This window comes from Colletotrichum lupini, chromosome 2, assembly GCF_023278565.1.
Source record: "Colletotrichum lupini chromosome 2, complete sequence".
Lineage (NCBI taxonomy): Eukaryota > Fungi > Ascomycota > Sordariomycetes > Glomerellales > Glomerellaceae > Colletotrichum > Colletotrichum lupini.
The window spans coordinates 7,786,443-7,804,193 of record NC_064675.1 but is presented as its reverse complement, the minus strand read 5'-3'; the positions used below and the strand labels follow the sequence as shown (position 1 = coordinate 7,804,193).

Genomic DNA, 17,751 nt, shown 5'->3' with positions numbered 1-17,751 from the left:
TGCCAATTCTAGACGCGGAAGTCGTGTAGTAATCAGTCGATTTGATGGAGCTGTTCGTGCAGCTCTTTGTCTCTAATAGCCTTGAATGACTAGGTGTCTCGGTAGGTACTTTGGGGGATGCCCCGCGAGGTGCACTTCTGGCTTGTTGAGCCTGTAGGGCAGCATACCAGGACACCCTTGGTGTCGTCCCCGCTTCCCCTAAAGAGTCGGTAAGAAATATGGTCAGCCAATTTTCAACTTTTTTCAGCGACCAATATGCTGAAAGGGGTTAGATGCGAGCGACTTACGCATCCGCTCCTGTCATAGGCCACCATCTCCTCCAAAACCAGCCTTAGGTTCAAGCTGCGAGAGCTTGTGGCCAGACTATGCTGTGGGCGTCGGTGTCTAAAAGAGTCCTGGATCTATGTCCACTGTCTTGGGAGCTTAGTTAGTGGTACCATTAGTTCTGCAGGGAGATATTTCTCGAACCTCCTTGGCTCAATACGTGCGAGACCAACTTATCAATGACTCTTTTCCAGTTCATTGCAAAAGAGACTGATCTTGCCTTACTAACACCGGCACCTTTACTGATGAGACGACATTCAAGTGAAGCTTTTGCTATTTGTTCCGTGGGAGTTTGGCATCTCAACAATCCATGACGCTGGCAGGCTAACTTGGGAGCAAGTGAGTTTTAAACGGACGACAGGTAAATGAGCGTACTGCAGCTTGATTCTAACGTCCAAGTCTGGTGTTTAGCGCTGGTGGCTTGTCTTTGATGTTGCGATCAAACCAATTAACCAGCTCGGAGTCCCTGACGCAGACGAGAATCTGTGCTCGATTTGAGGGGGCATTTCCCCACGTTTTCTCAACTCCAACACATGTGGGTATCGCAATTTCAACACTTGGCTGATTGGCTAAGATTACCACCATGTGGAGACGAGCTGTCTTTAGGGCTGATTCCAGCTGGGGACGTCGACCAGACTTTGCCGGGCTTTAACTCTTCTCCGCAACATCACCCGACCTTTCGGAATAGAGGTATCCCATCACTTGTGCAACTGGACTTGTGCAACTCTTCTGTCAGCAGCCGACTGCGGATCGGTAACAAGTACCGACATGGAAATTGTTTGGCAGGCCTCTGCGAGCCAGAACGCTAAACGCTCTTCCCAAGATAAGTCTATATAATTCCTCCTGTGTCCATGTCCTCTCGGCAAAATCACTCCCAACTAACCCAAGCCATTCACCCTGTCAAGGCTGCCGTGCACGAAAGAAACGGTGCTATCATGTCGGTGTCACCGAAAGACCATACGCCGCCAGACGCGGCGAAAGGTCAATCACAGACCCGGTTGACCAGGCATCGAATACTCGAGACTCGAGTCCTAGTCCGAGCCGTGTCAGTCTGTACAACCCAGAATCCGTCTTGACAGATCTTTCTATGGATTCTACAGGGGCAAGACTTGCGGACAAGGCTGGCACTTGCCAAGTGCATTCACGTCGCAAAGAGAAAGACTTGAATACATCTGAAGAAGGTATTTCTCTAGAGGAAAGATCTCTTCGCCAGCGCAATTGGTACGATCGTCACCGTCTCAATTCCAGGCGGCCTGAAATTTCAGACAATCAACGAAGATATCTTGAGGAAGAGGGTGCTTACCTCGAATTGCCAAAGTCGACGACTGACATCCTTCTGCCAATTTACAACATGCTCTTAGATGACCTCATTCCAGTACTAGATGGGGCTGCAATATTTCGGGACTACAGTAACGGGCAGGCATCCATATTTCTCCTCAGAGCAGTCTCCCTCATTGCCTGTAAATTCAGACAGGCAGCCCCATTTCTGAGAATCTGTGAGGATGGCGCTATCCTGGATCAGAGACATTTTGCTTCTATATTACTCAAAAGTCTTGATGTCTCTATCAAGGCAGATCTCGAGCCCGACCGGATCACCAAAGTTCAAATTTTAGCCTTGATGCACCTACACAACGACGGCCTGAGTGGACTAGACCGCTCCTCAGGGTATCTTTCCCAGGCTATATCCGAAGCGTGGGCAATCTCACTGCACGTAAAGGTTCCCGTTAATTCCGGCCAGGAGCGTTGCGATTTTTTGTGGTGGACACTACGAAATTTTGATCGGCTGAACAAGCCCGTCATGGGCGCTGCTCCGTTCATGATTGATGATACAGACATTGGAGTTGAACGCATTGCTCCCCGAAAGGATCACTACCGGTCCCAGCTAATGGCCATATCTCTCTCTCTCGGAGATTTGATGAAAACGGCAACTAGGATTTACAAAGCTAGCTCAACAGCAACGGACGACGACTTTGATGCATTTCCGACATTCTCTGAGCTGACCACTAATGTCTGCATGGATGGGTTCCAGAGATCCCACAGATGTAAGTAACTCTGGAGCTTGAAGTAAAGCGTTGTGACTTTCTCTGATTCTAGTCTCTTAGTGTACTTACAAATTTGGTACCACGTCGCCGCGATGCTCTCCTGTCGCTATAGCGGGCCGGAGAGCGTCCAGTATCAGCGACGACTATCTTCTGCTGATAGTGTACTGCGCATCGTCTGTCTGGAAGAGCCTGCCAATCTACCGCCTCTTCCTCTTGTACCTTATGCTATGTCAATGTCTACCACGGTGGTCTATCGCGCTCTTAGGGATGGCGAGCGAGCACCAGAAGAAGCGTACAAAGATCTTGGAGCATGTTACGATAACCTCGTCATCCTCAGTCGACTTTGGACCAGTGCAAAGGGAGTTGCTAGGTTAGTGAGGCGTCTGCAACAATTTACCAGGCCCAGTGCACCTCCCATTCGAACCACAGAGGGCGCCCCGTGCACTTGCGACGACACACATCAACACGCAAACGTCACTAGGAACCCAATCAGCAACTTGAATAACCTTCAACGACATGGACCAACCCAAGATGTGACTGGAAGCTCAGTGTTACCTGTTTCGAGCTTGGTGCAGCCCAGTGAGGCCTTTCTGCCACCAGATGAATCCACAGATGATGATGGTCAATCGGGTCACCGGGCTGCCACTTGGTTCGTTGATGGGCTATCTTACTCTCATTTTGACAGGGCCTTTTATGATTTCTTCGATTACGGCATGCCCAGCCTTTTTCGCGATTTGGCAACCTGGGATTTTCTCCAATCAGACGCGAATGATGATCTAGAAGTTTCATCATTAAACCATTAGATACTCACGAACCTAACCACTTCTTACGAAGAAACCCCTTCTTATCTTGATGCTCTCGTAGCCTGATGCCTTTCAAACCAATCCTTGAATCTCCGGCTACCATGTTGTCAGATTCTAAAGCTGGCTATTGATTGTTGGACTAAGGACAACTCCTATAAGAACTGCGTCCCGAGCAGCAGAGCATCGTATACCAATGCCTGAAAACCCTGAGTCTCAATCACAGCACCAAAACTGATTTGATTGTCAGCCGGAACATCGCCCGTTCGTCCATAGCTTGGCTTACCCATGACATTTAATGCCCTCCATCAATCTGTCAGCAAGCGCCCATAATCTTCGCAGCTCGATGCCGCCAAAGTGAGGTTGGCTCCGTATATACTCCCACGCTTGGGCTGGCGTCATCTCCCCGTCGAAGCAAACGTGCGGAGAGAGAGCTAGGATCCGTTCCAAGATATCTCGGGGTGCGTCTTGGTACGACGGAATACCAACATGACCTTTCTCGTTCGATCGGGATTGGTCTGCATATAAAGAGATAGTTCTCGCCGACACTGTCAAAACGTGACCCGTTGAGTCATCAGGCTTCTTGAGGTCACCATGAATATGTTCAAGGCAAGGACTTTCAAGCCTTAAATGGAGTCAGCGAATATGCAACTTACTAAGACGAGATTGTCGACTTAAGATCGACGCATTGTGGCATGGCTGTGCTCTCACCTTAGAACAAACTCCATACCTGCTGCGATCAAGTCAACCTCGCACATTCGGTTGTCGTCAAAATCATACATATTAACCGCTCTGTTAGTCTTCAACCACGGAAGCTCTGTTCCTTGCTTTTCGGTGTATTGGTGACTCGACAGAGCGTCTGTTGCCGTTTGGAGGTCATTGGCAACAATATCAGCCGTCGTGTTGAGTTCCGCCTGGAGTGGGTTTTTGTCAACCGTTCGACCGTCTTCTGATTCTTTTTCCGAAGTTTTCAAAAGTTCGGTGGCTCTCAATCCGGCCAAGAATTCGCCCATTCTAGAATGAGATAAGTTGTGAATCCCACCGTCATTTTTGCTGGTTAAGTTGTCCCCGAAAGCGGCAGGAATACCGATACCATGGCGAGAAAGCATCTCTGTTAACGACTCGAGAGCAGCGTACATCTGCTCGCATCGGATCATAAGTTCAGCCTCTCTGTTTCGGGCTCTTTCGACCTCTTGTTCGAGCGACTTGGTGTACTTGTCCTTGCGGTCACGGTACGACCTAAATACAGAATTACAAAATCGCCTCAGCGCTGATACAGATGCATTCTCATACCGTTGTGCACTTCGAATTTGTGCTCGCCGCTTCTCCACGGGGTCTTTCTTGGCCTCTGCGACGCATTCAGCTTTCGGACAACGATGCAGTCACACACAGAAAGCTGCACGACACGCGTGCGCGTTCCTGTGCTGGCTCAATTCCATGGACGAACCTCCAGGATTGAAGATACGGAATATCTTGCTGCTCATACTGATGCAAATGGACAACACGGAGCCTGGGATTGTTTCAAAAGATCGACGGATAGGTGAAGCTGTGTCGTACAATCCAGATTGGAGTTCTTGTTCTTCGTGGTTGAGATTGTTGTTGTGCAGCAATGATTGCAATTTCCCGACACTCTTAAAGTGCATTGTTATTGACTGACTGTCAGCTACGACTGCTCACCATAATTCCTCACTTCAGATGGCAGTTTCAGATCCTGGGGTGGTCTCGGATGTTCGGCTGACGATCAAATGGCCCACTTGTTTCATTTGGCGCGATGAGAATATCAAAATTGCCTCTTCTGGTTAGATCTCACCGCATGTCAGACGAAAAGGAGCGCTTCATGGAGGCTGTAGCGTCTTGATAACCTTGTTTAGTGGACGCAGGCGATGTGGAATCAACCGTTTGATCTTGTGGCTCCCTTTCAGTGGTGTGGAATCTACTGACAATGACTGAAGCAAGTACACTGGGAGAGCGACGTAAAGTTGAAGGGACCATGGTGAAAGGCATGGCTGTCAGGCCTTCCCCCGGGTATTTGTTCCTTGAAGCGCTTTCGTGATGCGGGTTTCAAGATGTCAATCGATGTTTGGATGCACACAATAAAAGATACTGTCATCGAATCTTCCCAAATAGGAAATGGGGATTACCGCATCATTTTGCCCTCGCGAAATGCGCGAACATTGGAAGCATTGGAAGCGGCAGCGACTCAATAGGATACCCAAGTACTTGTTCGCCCTTGGAACCCTCGCATTATATATTTCTTCTATTTCCTTACTCTTTTGTCGAAACAATCAAGACTCTACTCAGCTCGTCCATTTCTACAGATAAACTACTCTTTGCTCATGTTTTGGTGATTATCAACACCCACAACCTACTATTCCTCGCCTCAACCATCAATTACAATTAACTATTTACCCCATTCCCAACATGCGTCAGCACATGATTCTCTTCTTTTGCTTCGCTTCATCTATATCGACTGTTTCGGGAAGAACGATGGCCTGTAAAGCTGAATCTCGGCCCGGAAAAGCTATCTACACTATCACCAACGATCAGACCAACTCTGTGATTGCCATTCCAATATCCAGCAATGGCATGCTTTCAAAGGGAGCAACATTCTCAACCGGTGGATCCGGTTCGAATTTTCTTGATGGCACAGCAAACGAGCCAGCTGCTCCTGATGCTTTAGCATCTCAGTCGGCACTTACTATTGCAGGCAATGTAATAACCCCGATTCACATTCTTGATTGTTAGCTTTTGCTAATGTCAGTCTTACAGAGCTTGTTCGCCGTCAATGCTGGCTCGAACACGGTCACAATGTTCGCAATCGACCCGTCGAACCCCACCAAGCTCACCATGATGGGCCGCCCAGTTGCGGTTCCTTGCCAATTCCCCAATACGATAGCAGCGTCAATGAAACACAATGTTGTCTGCGTCGGCTGTTCCGGGAAACAGTCTGGAGTCTCTTGCGCTGAGTTTTCCACAGATGGACTGAGATCCATGGATACTCTTCGGCCCGTTGAACTTAGCCAGACTACCCCTCCCGTCGGACCTACCAACACCATATCTCAAGTTTTCTTTTCCAACAACCAGGACATCCTATTCACTACAGTCAAGGGTGATCCGTCTCAAAATAAGACAGGATTTCTTGGTGCGTACAAGGTTAACAGCCAGGGCTCTGTTGAACATGATGGAGTGCAATCGTCGCCGAACGGTACTGCAGTTTTGTTTGGTTCGTCGACGATCCCCTGGAGCAACAATCTCTTTGTCACTGATGCTTCTTTTGGTGGGGCGATTTTGTCCATTGACTCGAAGACGAACGTTGCTTCTGTAAAGGGGATGAGCGTTGTCGGCGGACAGAAAGCAACATGTTGGGTCGCAGTTTCTTTGGCCACTGGCAGCGCATTCGTCACTGATGTTGGGACTAACAGGTTGATCGAAATGTCGCTGAGCGATGCAAGCATCCAAAGTATCATCGATCTCAGCGCCAATGGTGATCCAGGTTTGACTGACCTGAGGGCGGCTGGCCACTTTGTGTATGCGCTGAGTCCAGGCAACGGAACAACACAGTCTGCAATCACTGTGGTTGACACCGCCGCGAAGAAACAAGTCCAGCATTTTGCACTTAGACAACTCGGCGTTGGTAAAAGTGCCCAAGGAATGGCGGTCATGCTGTAAATATTATATCATTTTGTATTCAGTAATTATTCTATGACGTTTGCGTTGCATTTTGAGTTATACTGTCGTCCAGAAGGGTTTTCTGTACCATTCACATAACCCAAATCTGCTGCGCTATTCCGTTTGCGATGTCTGCCTAGGCTGGTAGGTCGATGCTAGCCTCGTTGAAGTGAATCAAAATGGACCATCACTTTAACGCCAGATTACAACGAACAGTATTACAATTCTCTTGGGGCTAACAAACATCCTTAAGAACAAGAACAATCCCTCCCATCTCTATCAAATACTTATGGCCGTTTCCAGTTCCACCGACCGTTCATGAAGAGCCACTGTTGTCTACACACGAGAAGGCACCCCCAATCAGGCCGTCGGCATAGGCATCAATGATGTTTTGAACGACACCATAAGTGCCGCCGATAGTCAGGAAAACGGCCAGCAGAATCATAAGCCAGTTCAGCCAGTACACCATGGCTTGCCACCAGCTGCCCTGTCTGTAATGCGGGTGGTCGAAGATCCATAAGTAACCAGGAAGACCGAGTGCCAGAGGTGCGAAAGTTAAACTTCCTGCTAGCGCCAGCAGATAGTTGAAGATGGGGATTCCAGATGCCAAGAGGAATGAGACCACGGACATTCCGAGGGTGCACGCAAGCCAAACAGACCAGTGAATGACCGAGTTCTTCTGTAAATGAACAGAATCTCGAAGGATTCTGACAAACAAGTACTTGGCTGCGACATGGATGTACAGACACGCGCTGACCATCAGGCCGATCAAGCCAATACCGTACGAGACTTTCTTGACGGTCTCTCCAGCACTACCTAGTGAAGGAGAGGCAACCCACTGGCCGCACCAACGATAGACAACAAGTGAGAAGGTCAAGTAGGACGCTGTGACAATACCCATGCAAAGGTACACAGCTTTATTGTAATCCTTGGGTTTCTTCATTTCCGAGATGACGGGAAGGAACGCCGATGTTCCTGCACCAGAGCAGAAGATAGTTGCAACACTCGTGATTGCGGTCACGAAATTGGGGTTTCCGATGACATGGTAACCTAGGTCGAAATCACCTGTCTTTGGGGCAGCGGCAGGCCTGTCGACTTGCGTGACGGCAACACTGTAACAAATGTTAGTGGAATTTTCGAAGGCTTTGGAGCGCAGATGGCAGGACCGATACACTAATAAAGAAATATGATCTGGGTTGGGAGGAAGTGAACTTACACCACGATGAAAACGGCGATATACACTGACAAGAAGCCAGCCCATGTCAACCATGCAATCTTTTCGAATTTTCGAGCACTTGCGAGAATAAAGACACAGGCAGTGGCCACCAACATGAAATAGTTGGTACAGATGGCGTGGTTCGAGAGTGCATTGAAGGCAACTGAGGTGCCAAAAATGCCCGATGCGCCGACGATTGCATATGTGACGAGGAAGAGGACTCCGACAACTTCCTTCAGCCAAACACCACCAACGACGTTGGCCATATCCGCGATAGAATGACACCCAGCATGGGCGTTGCGGAAATTACCCTGGATAATGGCGCAATACGTGTTGAGAAACTGCCAACCAAGAACATTGATGGCACCGGGCAGCGCACCCAACACGAACATGGCTGAAGGAATTGTGAGAACACCGGTTGCGAAAATAACTTGGATTTGTTAGCTACACCTCTGCTTGCCAGGCGGATAAGTGGCTAAGGCTTTCTTACCCTTCAAGAAGATTACTGAGGCGTGTATCCATCCCACAGTACGGAAGTCGACCGTCCCTTCGCCGCGCTTGAAGACTTCAAAAGCATCTTCAGCATTCTCGAGCTTTCCCGCGTCGATGCTACCGCTGCTCCGGGCCGGCGCCGGTGTTATGGCATCGCTCTTTTCAGAATTGGTCTGAGACATTTTGACGGCGGTTTCGATTATTGATGCTGATTCCGATTCCAGCTGAGTGGTCGCTTCTACAGAGTCCGTGGCGTATCGTATGACGGATGAGCCGCGGACATTACCTCAATATAAGATCGTCCCTGTTAGTTGAAGTTGGAGCATCTGGTAATATCGACTGTGACGAGTGAGATGAACATGAGAGCCTGGCGTGGCTTATCTCCTAGCGGCACAGATGTTCCGACGCAAGATAGCTGTCGAAAGGAAAGACTGTCCAACCCCGCGACGAGCTCCAGATGCCGCTCCAAGATCGTGGGTCGCCGACCCATGGCGACACCCAAAGTCAAAAGCGCGTTCAGGGGTTGGATGTGCGTTTGTGGAGTGCCAGTGGGTCAAAACAAGGTTCCTGCGATAAGGTTGGGGTATTAGTGACAACTTGGGGCAGTTGTCGAGCCCATGTGCCGAAGTTGGAGTCTAGAAAGCTCCGGGCTTGGAAATAGATATACCCCAAAGCCATAGGTCCACATTGACTGATTTGACTAGAGCATCATGAGTGATAAGCGCGGGGTAAGTTGACGAGCCTTGGAGGCATGTATGTCAATGGACTTCATCGACGAGGACTTACTCCAAGCGTCTTGCAGTAGGATACAGAGCCAAGTCAGTAGAGATGTCCGCCTGAAACTCCTGGCTAAGTATATTTGAACATTTATGGCTAGCGCCGCCGGAAAGATGAATCGTGGAGTCATAAGAGCAGTTTACCTCATAAGTTTCTCATTCCCTTACGCAGGCTCTTTGAAGTGGAGGTGATGTGCTAAACAAATATGGGAATATGGAGGGAAGCAAGGTGGAATAGATAGGCATGAATGTTTTGTGGAGTCGAGAATTCGGATATCAATTTTCATTACAAGAGTAAACTCAGTATCTATGCTCCTACGGCTTCTTTCTTCAGCATGGCGCCAGGCTCTGCAGGCATCACAGCTCCCTGTGCCGGTGCCGTCTTTGCCTTGAATTCGTCGCAAATCTGCTCCATAGTGACGAATTCCACCCCTTCGTGCTTCTTCATGTGTTTAATGAGCCTCTCGTGCATGAGCAATGCGTGAGGACGACCAGATACGTCCGGGTGGACTGTCAGTGGAAAGATGAACTCGTCGTACTCGCGGTAGAAATAGTCAAAATGATCTCGCCAGATATCCTCCACATCCCTGGCGTTGACGAATCCGTGGCTGTTTGGCGCATCTTTGATGAACATCATTGGCGGCAAATCGTCAAGGTACCAATTGGCCGGGATCTCCACGAGCCCTGTTTCTTGTCCCCTTACAAGAGGCTTCATCCACTCGCTAGGTTTCTTTTTGTAGTCAATCTTGGTCCATTCATCGCCAGTTCGTAGATAATACGGCTGACAATCGTGGTGGCTCATACTGTGGTCGTATTCGATACCATAGTCGAGCAAAAGCTGAGCCCCCTCCTTGCTTGTTTCCCACCATGGAGCGACGCTACCCCTCGGAGGCTTGCCCGCGAAGTCTGTGAGCATGCGATATGTCTTATCAAGGATTTCTCTTTGTTGATCGATGGTCATATCTGTCGGATTCTCGTGCGAATAGCCATGTAGCCCGATTTCGTGGCCGGCGTCTCGCACAGCGGCCATGTCCTTGGGAAAGGTCTCGAGGCTGTGTCCTGGGATGAACCATGTAGCCTTGATGTCGTACTTGGCGAGGAATTTGAGCACCCGTTGGACACCTATCGTTCCAGCAAAATAACCTGGAAAGTTCAATCGTAAGCTCAAGTAGGCCACGCATACCCAACTACCTTAGCTCCCAATACCTACTTACCTCTGCTGATATCGTTGGACGAATCTTCTCCTCCATAGGATCCTAGCCATCCGGCGACCGCGTCAACGTCGACGCCATAACTAACGAGAACACGCTTCTTGCCCATTGTGAGTTGAGATTGGATTTCTGTGCAATTCTTCACCAGGGAGGGGTGATACTCTCAAAGGTGGAATGATCTCGAATCGGTTGATAAAGACTCGTGCGGGGTTCGGGGAAAGGCAGAATAAAGGAAAAGGGTTGCTGCCACGCTGCGAGCGGATTCCTCTTAAACAGTCAAACCTAGTAGCGGCTCAGTCGGTCATGTCACTGAGGGGTAATCATCATCTTATCGGGATTCATTATGCTATCAATTCTGCAATGCCTTCCCATGCCTTGGGTCGCTTATCGCGGGGTAGCTTGTGTGGATTCACCTCCTATGAAGGTAAGGTTCAGAAGCAGGGATCTCGGACTGGGTAGATGTCTATTGTGATACCTTTGATTGGACAGCAACCATTGGGCATTTAACCACTCCATCCAGATTATTTCAGCGATCACTTGTATCCAGTCCTTTTACATAGCTGTGGTATTGAAAAGGAGGGGTATTGTCTAAGAGGGGCGAAGGACTTCATCCGGTCGCGGACCTGCCGCAGTATGGTCCTGTTGGAGACCTAAAGTTTTTGTGTAATAGAGGGTGGATTCGTGGCGTGGGCGACAGATTTGGAGGCGAACTGGGAGGTGCTCGAGTTGCTCCAACGGCTCGACTTGACCCCTCTTTAAGTCGGATGATAACGGCCAACAACCATCGACAACTCTTCAACTTGAAGCCTTCAGGAGCTTGGCCACCCGTGGAATAAGCCCGTATAGAATAGAACTTGATCGAGCCCTCCATTGTCTGAAGTTCTAATTCAACTCCATATTCCAACCTCAAGGGCCTCATTTTTTGCACCAAGTAAACATCAAGAACAGCAAATTTGATCCGCACCGCAGTCCGTGTTCTAAGCCCTTGGCAAACCTCAACTGCTCTCTTTTGGAAATCATGGCAAACCCCATCATTCCTCCGGTGATGCGAGCAGCTCAGATAAAGGAAGTCGGTTCTCATGATGCATTATGCTCCAGGAGATAGTTCAGGAAAAGCTAATCAAACCATCAGTACAACAAACCATATGAGCTAGTGGAGAGAGAAACTCCGGCCATTCGCAGCAATGAGCTACTTATCAGAGTTCATGCGGCCGGATTCTGCCACTCGGATCTACAAGTTTTACAGGGACAATTTGAGTCACCGTTGGGCATGATCGCATCTCATGAACCTGCCGGTATCGTGGTTCAGGTTGGTAAAGACTGCAATCAGAAATGGAAGGTCGGTGATAGAGTTGGGGCTCTCAACTACAAGAACTCATGCGGCAAATGCAGTGGCTGCGGTCTGTCACTTCGCACTAGCAGGAAGCATACTCTGGACCCAAGATTCTGCGAAAAGAGAGAGACCGCTGGTTTTCATCATGATGGGGCTTTCGCGGAATATCTTGCCATAGATCCGGAGACCACTGTCGGCTTACCGCCGACCCTATCTTTCGAGCAAGCGGCGCCATTGATGTGTGCAGGTGCTACAGTTTGGGGCTCACTCGAAAAAGCAACAAGTGAGCTGGAAGCAGGAGAAACTGTAGCTATTGTCGGCATCGGAGGTTTGGGTCATCTCGGATTACAATTTGCCAGCGCCATGGGTTTCCGCGCCATAGCGGTCGACAGCCGTCCGGCGGGGAGACAGCTTGCTACTGAAATGTTCAATGAAAGTCTCAAGCCGGTGCTGGTGGTGGATTCTGGCTCGGAACGTGCGACTTCTCAAATCTTGGACTTTACGAACGGGGAGGGCGTAGCCGCAGTTGTGGTTTGCACAGACTCACTATCAGCCAACAGTTGGGCATTGACGATCCTACGAATTGGAGGGGTCATGGGAGTCCTGGGCTTGCCTGCTGAGAATTGGAGGTTTGACTCTAGTGTCATCGTTTTCAGAGAGCTCACGATTCGGGGGAGTTATGTTGCGGGTAGAGAATCCACCGAAAGGATGATGGAGGCTGTGGAGAGAGCCAGCATTAGGTCTCACATCACTCTGATGTCGTTTGACGAGATCCCGGGCATTGTAGTGGCTTATCAGGATAGCGGATTTAAAGGCAGGCTTGTGGTGCGCATTTCGGAGTAAGGATACCCTATTAACTGAGTATGTTAGCAATATCGAACGTTGTCTTGTGTTTTGTGCATTACAATTAGTTGTTTCCTGCTTTTTCGAACAGACAGCATACGGCCCTCCACAATCTGGTCAGGGTCAGCGTGAGAGTTACAATGATGAAAGGTCACGCGATTTTTCTACTAGCTTGGCGGCCGGTTAATTGACTCAATCTATCGTGATGGAGTTCAAGGCTGATTTCTATCTTACTCCAATTCTATCTTTCTTGTAACCGCTTTGCGGACACTGAGTTGTACCAGCGCTCATTAGGGTCATCCTCATTCAGTAGTGGTGGAGTTGGGGTCGTTAGACGTTGTCTCCAAATTCTCTTTACTCAATCTTCGTATTACCCCAACACCATTGTGCCCCTCCCTCCACAATCTCTCGTGCCACAGTAGGTTTGTGTTACTGGGGCTTGGAGGCACAGAGTAGCGGGGGCATTCTACGGATATTGCCATCACGTTCGTTGATGTCGACTTCATTCTGTGTGTCATCGGAAACCCGCCTTCGCCACAGATTGACCCAATGGCCCGCGGAAGAGCCCCCGACAATTTCTCGTGGGTTCAGCATGGATGTTACTTTCGAGCCTTTATGAACAGCATGCTGGCTAACCAGTCGTCACTACAATCAATCGAAACGCATCGGTGACCAGCGATCCAACAGAACACCGTCGACGATTGCCACCTCCCATCATGTCTGTTTTCTTCAAGGACATCTCCACGTAAGGACCAATCCCATCCTACCTGATGCGGCCTGAATGCTGACAGGTACGCCATAGGGAGAACCCCGTGCAGAAAGGCGACGTCGAGAAGCTGCTCGAGCCACTCGGTTTGACGATCAAGGCTGAGGAGTCGGCCGACTACCAGCGACTGCTCGCTGCGGTGCACGATTGCGCTACCCGTATCGATAGTCTTCCAGACTACCAACCGGCCCCCGACACGAAACGATACCCCCGAGAGAATGTACATATACCCACAGCAGAAGAGCAAGAGTTTGGGCATGCGTGGGCACATCGTTTCTTGATTAGGGGAGATAAGTCAGCTTCTGGTCCGTCTCAGGTATGCCTGAAGGGAAAGACTGTATGCTTGAAGGATTGCATTGCCGTAGCAGGCGTTCCACAGTTCTTCGGAAGCGATGCTTTTCCTCCTTGGACGCCATCGACGGATGCCACAGTGGTGACACGAGTTTTGGATGCCGGAGCCGATATTCTGGGGACGGCTACATGTGAGCACTTTTGCAACTCCACAGCATCCTTCACCAGCGCGCAAGGCACAATCGAGAATCCCTATAAGGAAGGCTACTCCACCGGTGGCAGCACCTCTGGGGGTGCCGCCCTTGTTTGTTCCGGAAAGATCGATATCGCGCTAGGCACAGATCAAGGCGGCAGCATCCGGGTTCCAGCTTCATTTTGCGGCTGCGTCGGTGTGAAGCCGACTCACGGTCTGGTGCCTTTCACGGGAATTACTAGCGGTGATGCTATTGATGACCATGCAGGGCCCATTTGCCGTTCGGTCACTGAAGCTGCTGAATGTCTTGATGTGATCTCCGGATACGACGGCATCGACGATAAGTCTCTAGGCGCTGCGGCTCATGGCTCCTACAACTTCTCTGCTGCTCTGTCAGCGGGCTCCGGTCGTTTGGACGGAATCAAGATTGGCCTTCTGAGGGAGGGCTTCGATCAAGAAATTGTCGACCCCAAAGTCAAAGACCACGTCCTTTCGGCCGCCCGGAGACTGGAGTCTCTAGGGGCAATTGTCGAGCATGTATCCGTCCCTCTTCATCTGGAAGGCCCTTCAATATGGACAATACAACAACGTATTGCGGGCTCGTCGGGTATGCTGGGGAGAGCTTCGGGACACAGAGGTCTTGGCCTGACTGAGTTTGAAAAGGCACGACTGCCCTGGGCGGATTCGAGCTTTCAAAAACTTTTCCCCTCCACAAAGAATACCTTCATCAACGGCTTGTATCTTTCGGACAAGTTCCCGGGTCTCTACAGCAAAACAATCAACATCGGTCGGCAAATCAGCGACGCCTATCAGAGCAAGTTTCAAACGTACGATGCGATAATCATGCCAACGACTCCTTTTGTGGCACCACGACATGGGCCTCGAGATTCTGTGCTGGGTTCATTTGAACCCACCATAGGACTGACCACCAACACCGCCGTATTCAACGTTACTGGACATCCAGCAATGTCAATACCCGTGGGATTTATTGCCGCCAAAGATGACGCGCAGGTCTTACTTCCGGTTGGCATGCAAATTGTCGGAGGGCTATGGCAAGAGAAGAAGATCCTCACCATTGCACATGCATGGGAGACCAACTTCGACTGGAAGAGCGTCACGAGCACCACCGAAGCTCCTGAATCTGTTCCAGATACTCTCTCAACGGGCTCAAATGTCAAAGTCAATGGCAGGACGATGCCTGAGGTTAACGGCACAACTTCACCAAGTCTTAAGCGTGTGAAGTTGGCCGTTTGAGAGCCTTACGAGACCAAGTCAAAGGGCTGCATTCAGAGCAAACTATCTGGGTTTGGAGCCTGTGGCGCAAGGGGTCTGATGTCTATAGCTTCAAGGTATCTAGCATAAAGTAGAAGGAAGTTGTTGGGATCTCTCACACCATCTCGAGCCATGCCTCGGCCTCAAGGACCTAATTGCCTAGTACCTTATGCCACACTTACAGTGATACACATATAGACACTCGCTCTCTCTTGGCTCTAGGTATTTGCTTGGTCCGCCACGTGTCGCCTGGTTCCCCAACAATTCCGCAGTTGATACACAAGGCTCGGTCAAGCACTTTGGGAATGAACGCTTGCGGCTCAACTCTTCCTAACAAAGGGTAGACCCGACTTGGCTTGCCCGCCCGAACACCTCAATTTCACTTCCCCGCACCACCAACGGCACTACCCGTATGGTCGTAACCAAAGACACCTTGCCGCTCGGTCACCGCGGCGAGAGGGCTCATGCTGTGCCTCGCTAATGTTAGAAAGACAAGTATTGATCAAACGCAGGACTGACATTGGTCGGCTCGCTTCTATCCCTGTCTCCCCACAAGAACCCCAGCAAACGGGACATGTTTGGTCACACAGATAGCTCTCCGCCCGGCCATCGTTTGAATGAGCGCTTCCGGAATGATTCACTTCATTCCATCTCCACCGCCGAACAGTCGCCAAATTCTCCCAGCTGACGAGTGGACAAGCACAGCCCAACACCCTTCCCAAAGCTGCTCCTGGCGGCTTACTGCGTCAGGAAACAGACGGTAAAGGCCTGCCAACTTGTGCACACATCCGAGACAGAAACATGGTCCGCAAAGGAAGCCCCAAAGTTCGGACTGGATGCATCACCTGCAAGTAAGTCTACTAGGCGTGTCAGGCTGTCAGCCATCCAGGCTGTGCCGCACTTACGGGGTCCATATATCTCCATCTGATCAGCACCTAATTGACGGTCTTTAGAGCCCGCAAAGTCAAGTGCGACGAGGCTAAGCCGATATGCAATCGCTGCACCAGTACAGGCAGACGCTGCGATGGCTACAGACCCGCTCGTCAAGGAACCGTATCCCTACACCAGCCAAATCAAGTCTTCCCGGGAGTCACCAAGGTCAGCGAAGGTCGAGCTTTACAGTACTTCTGTGAGATAGCGGGACCAGTCATGTCAGGAGCCGTGGATCCCTATTTCTGGACACACGTCGTGATGCAGTTCAGTAACTTCGAGCCGGCCGTCAGACACGCCGTCATTTCCATCAGCAGTCTCTATGAAGAGGCTCAGGGCAATTTTGAGGCTACTGCCACCGTACGGCACAGCAATCAAAATTTGGCCCTACACCACTACAATGCCGCTATTCACGAGTTGAGAGTCATGGACTCTCAAGAAAAGCAGCCCATAATCTTGCTTGTTTGCGTTCTCTTCATCTGCGTGGAGATCATGCGCGTCAACAGAAAAGCAGCACTGCAGCACAGCAGACATGGTGTCGAGATACTGAAGAGCATCTCTCCCGACTACATGTTCTCGTGGACCATGGAGCACCTCCTACCGATATTTCGGCGGCTTAGCGAGTTCGCTCTTTTCTTCGGTGAAGAAGAGTCGGATTTCCCTGACATAAGGGCCCTAGAGGGACCCATGCCGCAGTTCTTTCTCACTTTCTCAGACGCACAGCTCATGCTCGATGTCCTCTTCAATCGAACAGCAGAGTTCATGCGCTCACAGCGCAATTCACAGCGAGCCGCTTCAAAATCGCCTGGACCCGATGATACCGGGACACCGCCCCCGAGTCTTCTCTCTGAGCATGCTGCCATTAACGGTCTCCTAGACCAGTGGTTCAAGCTTTACAATGACTTCATGGCTATCAAACCCAAGGAAGCACCTACACAGAACAATCAAATCATCAGCCGGTCAGACTCAGATAGGCCAAAGATGCTGCAATGCTTTCTCTTGACTCGCTATGAGTGCTGTTGCATATGGCTCAACATGGCATTCGATACAAGCGAAGCCGGCTACGATAGATACATCACCAACTTCCGAAGAATCCTAAAGCGGCTTCTTTGGCTGGAAGCCGAGGTTCCAGATCCTTTACGTTTCAACACTTCAAAACATCCACACTTCATCTTCGAAGCTGGCTTCGGCGCCATGCTATTCTTTCTCGTCTCATCTTGTCGTGATCTAGAAACGCGACTGGAGTTCCTACGGCTGATGCCAGTGTTGGGTCTCCCGCGGGAAAATCTTTGGGAAGCAGACGTCCTAGTCGCGGCTGCAAGGAAAATCATTGAGCTCGAGCACGACATCAAATTGGATATCAGTGGGCGGCCCGTGTCTTCACCATCGTTTGTGCAGCCTCCCGGGGAGATGAGGGTGACGGACCTGTGGACGGAATCTCAAATGAGGCCTGACAGTTTGCAAATGGACGATCAAGGTGTATCTCATCGAACGATACAGGTTGTGAGGCGAGACTCCAAGGGCCAGACCTATCTTCAGTCCGAGGATCTTGTCGTCAATGGTAGGATGACTGGGTAGCGTGCTGTCAAAGGG

The 17,751-nt window shown here is 50.2% G+C and overlaps 6 protein-coding genes across 6 annotated transcripts; 3 read left to right on the top strand and 3 right to left on the bottom strand.

The window, feature by feature from the left end:
- Positions 1-1,175: 1,175 nt before the first annotated feature.
- CLUP02_04696 (uncharacterized protein) lies at positions 1,176-3,169 on the top strand (the record flags this gene model as incomplete). Its single annotated transcript, XM_049283707.1, has 3 exons — positions 1,176-1,321; positions 1,360-2,366; positions 2,427-3,169. 3 exons carry the CDS (start codon positions 1,176-1,178, stop codon positions 3,167-3,169), a joined length of 1,896 nt encoding a protein of 631 aa, XP_049140850.1.
- A 152-nt stretch (positions 3,170-3,321) lies between these two features.
- On the bottom strand, positions 3,322-4,650 carry CLUP02_04695 (uncharacterized protein; the record flags this gene model as incomplete). Its single annotated transcript, XM_049283706.1, has 5 exons — positions 3,322-3,400; positions 3,453-3,791; positions 3,878-4,405; positions 4,460-4,514; positions 4,614-4,650. The coding sequence occupies 5 exons, from the start codon at positions 4,648-4,650 to the stop codon at positions 3,322-3,324; spliced, it is 1,038 nt and encodes a 345-aa protein (XP_049140849.1).
- A 937-nt stretch (positions 4,651-5,587) lies between these two features.
- Positions 5,588-6,835, top strand: CLUP02_04694 (uncharacterized protein; the record flags this gene model as incomplete). The annotated part of the gene is made up of 2 exons (XM_049283705.1): positions 5,588-5,878; positions 5,936-6,835. 2 exons carry the CDS (start codon positions 5,588-5,590, stop codon positions 6,833-6,835), a joined length of 1,191 nt encoding a protein of 396 aa, XP_049140848.1.
- A 316-nt stretch (positions 6,836-7,151) lies between these two features.
- Positions 7,152-8,725, bottom strand: CLUP02_04693 (transmembrane amino acid transporter; the record flags this gene model as incomplete). Its single annotated transcript, XM_049283704.1, has 3 exons — positions 7,152-7,947; positions 8,052-8,481; positions 8,542-8,725. 3 exons carry the CDS (start codon positions 8,723-8,725, stop codon positions 7,152-7,154), a joined length of 1,410 nt encoding a protein of 469 aa, XP_049140847.1.
- Positions 8,726-9,626: 901 nt separating this feature from the next.
- CLUP02_04692 (polysaccharide deacetylase) lies at positions 9,627-10,639 on the bottom strand (the record flags this gene model as incomplete). Its single annotated transcript, XM_049283703.1, has 2 exons — positions 9,627-10,462; positions 10,534-10,639. The coding sequence occupies 2 exons, from the start codon at positions 10,637-10,639 to the stop codon at positions 9,627-9,629; spliced, it is 942 nt and encodes a 313-aa protein (XP_049140846.1).
- A 909-nt stretch (positions 10,640-11,548) lies between these two features.
- On the top strand, positions 11,549-17,736 carry CLUP02_04691 (amidase; the record flags this gene model as incomplete). Its single annotated transcript, XM_049283702.1, has 14 exons — positions 11,549-11,599; positions 11,663-12,688; positions 12,798-12,856; positions 12,924-13,021; positions 13,126-13,287; positions 13,346-13,451; positions 13,509-15,197; positions 15,413-15,480; positions 15,573-15,697; positions 15,785-15,839; positions 15,896-16,079; positions 16,118-16,173; positions 16,236-16,357; positions 16,426-17,736. 14 exons carry the CDS (start codon positions 11,549-11,551, stop codon positions 17,734-17,736), a joined length of 5,112 nt encoding a protein of 1,703 aa, XP_049140845.1.
- Between the last annotated feature and the right edge of the window lie 15 nt (positions 17,737-17,751).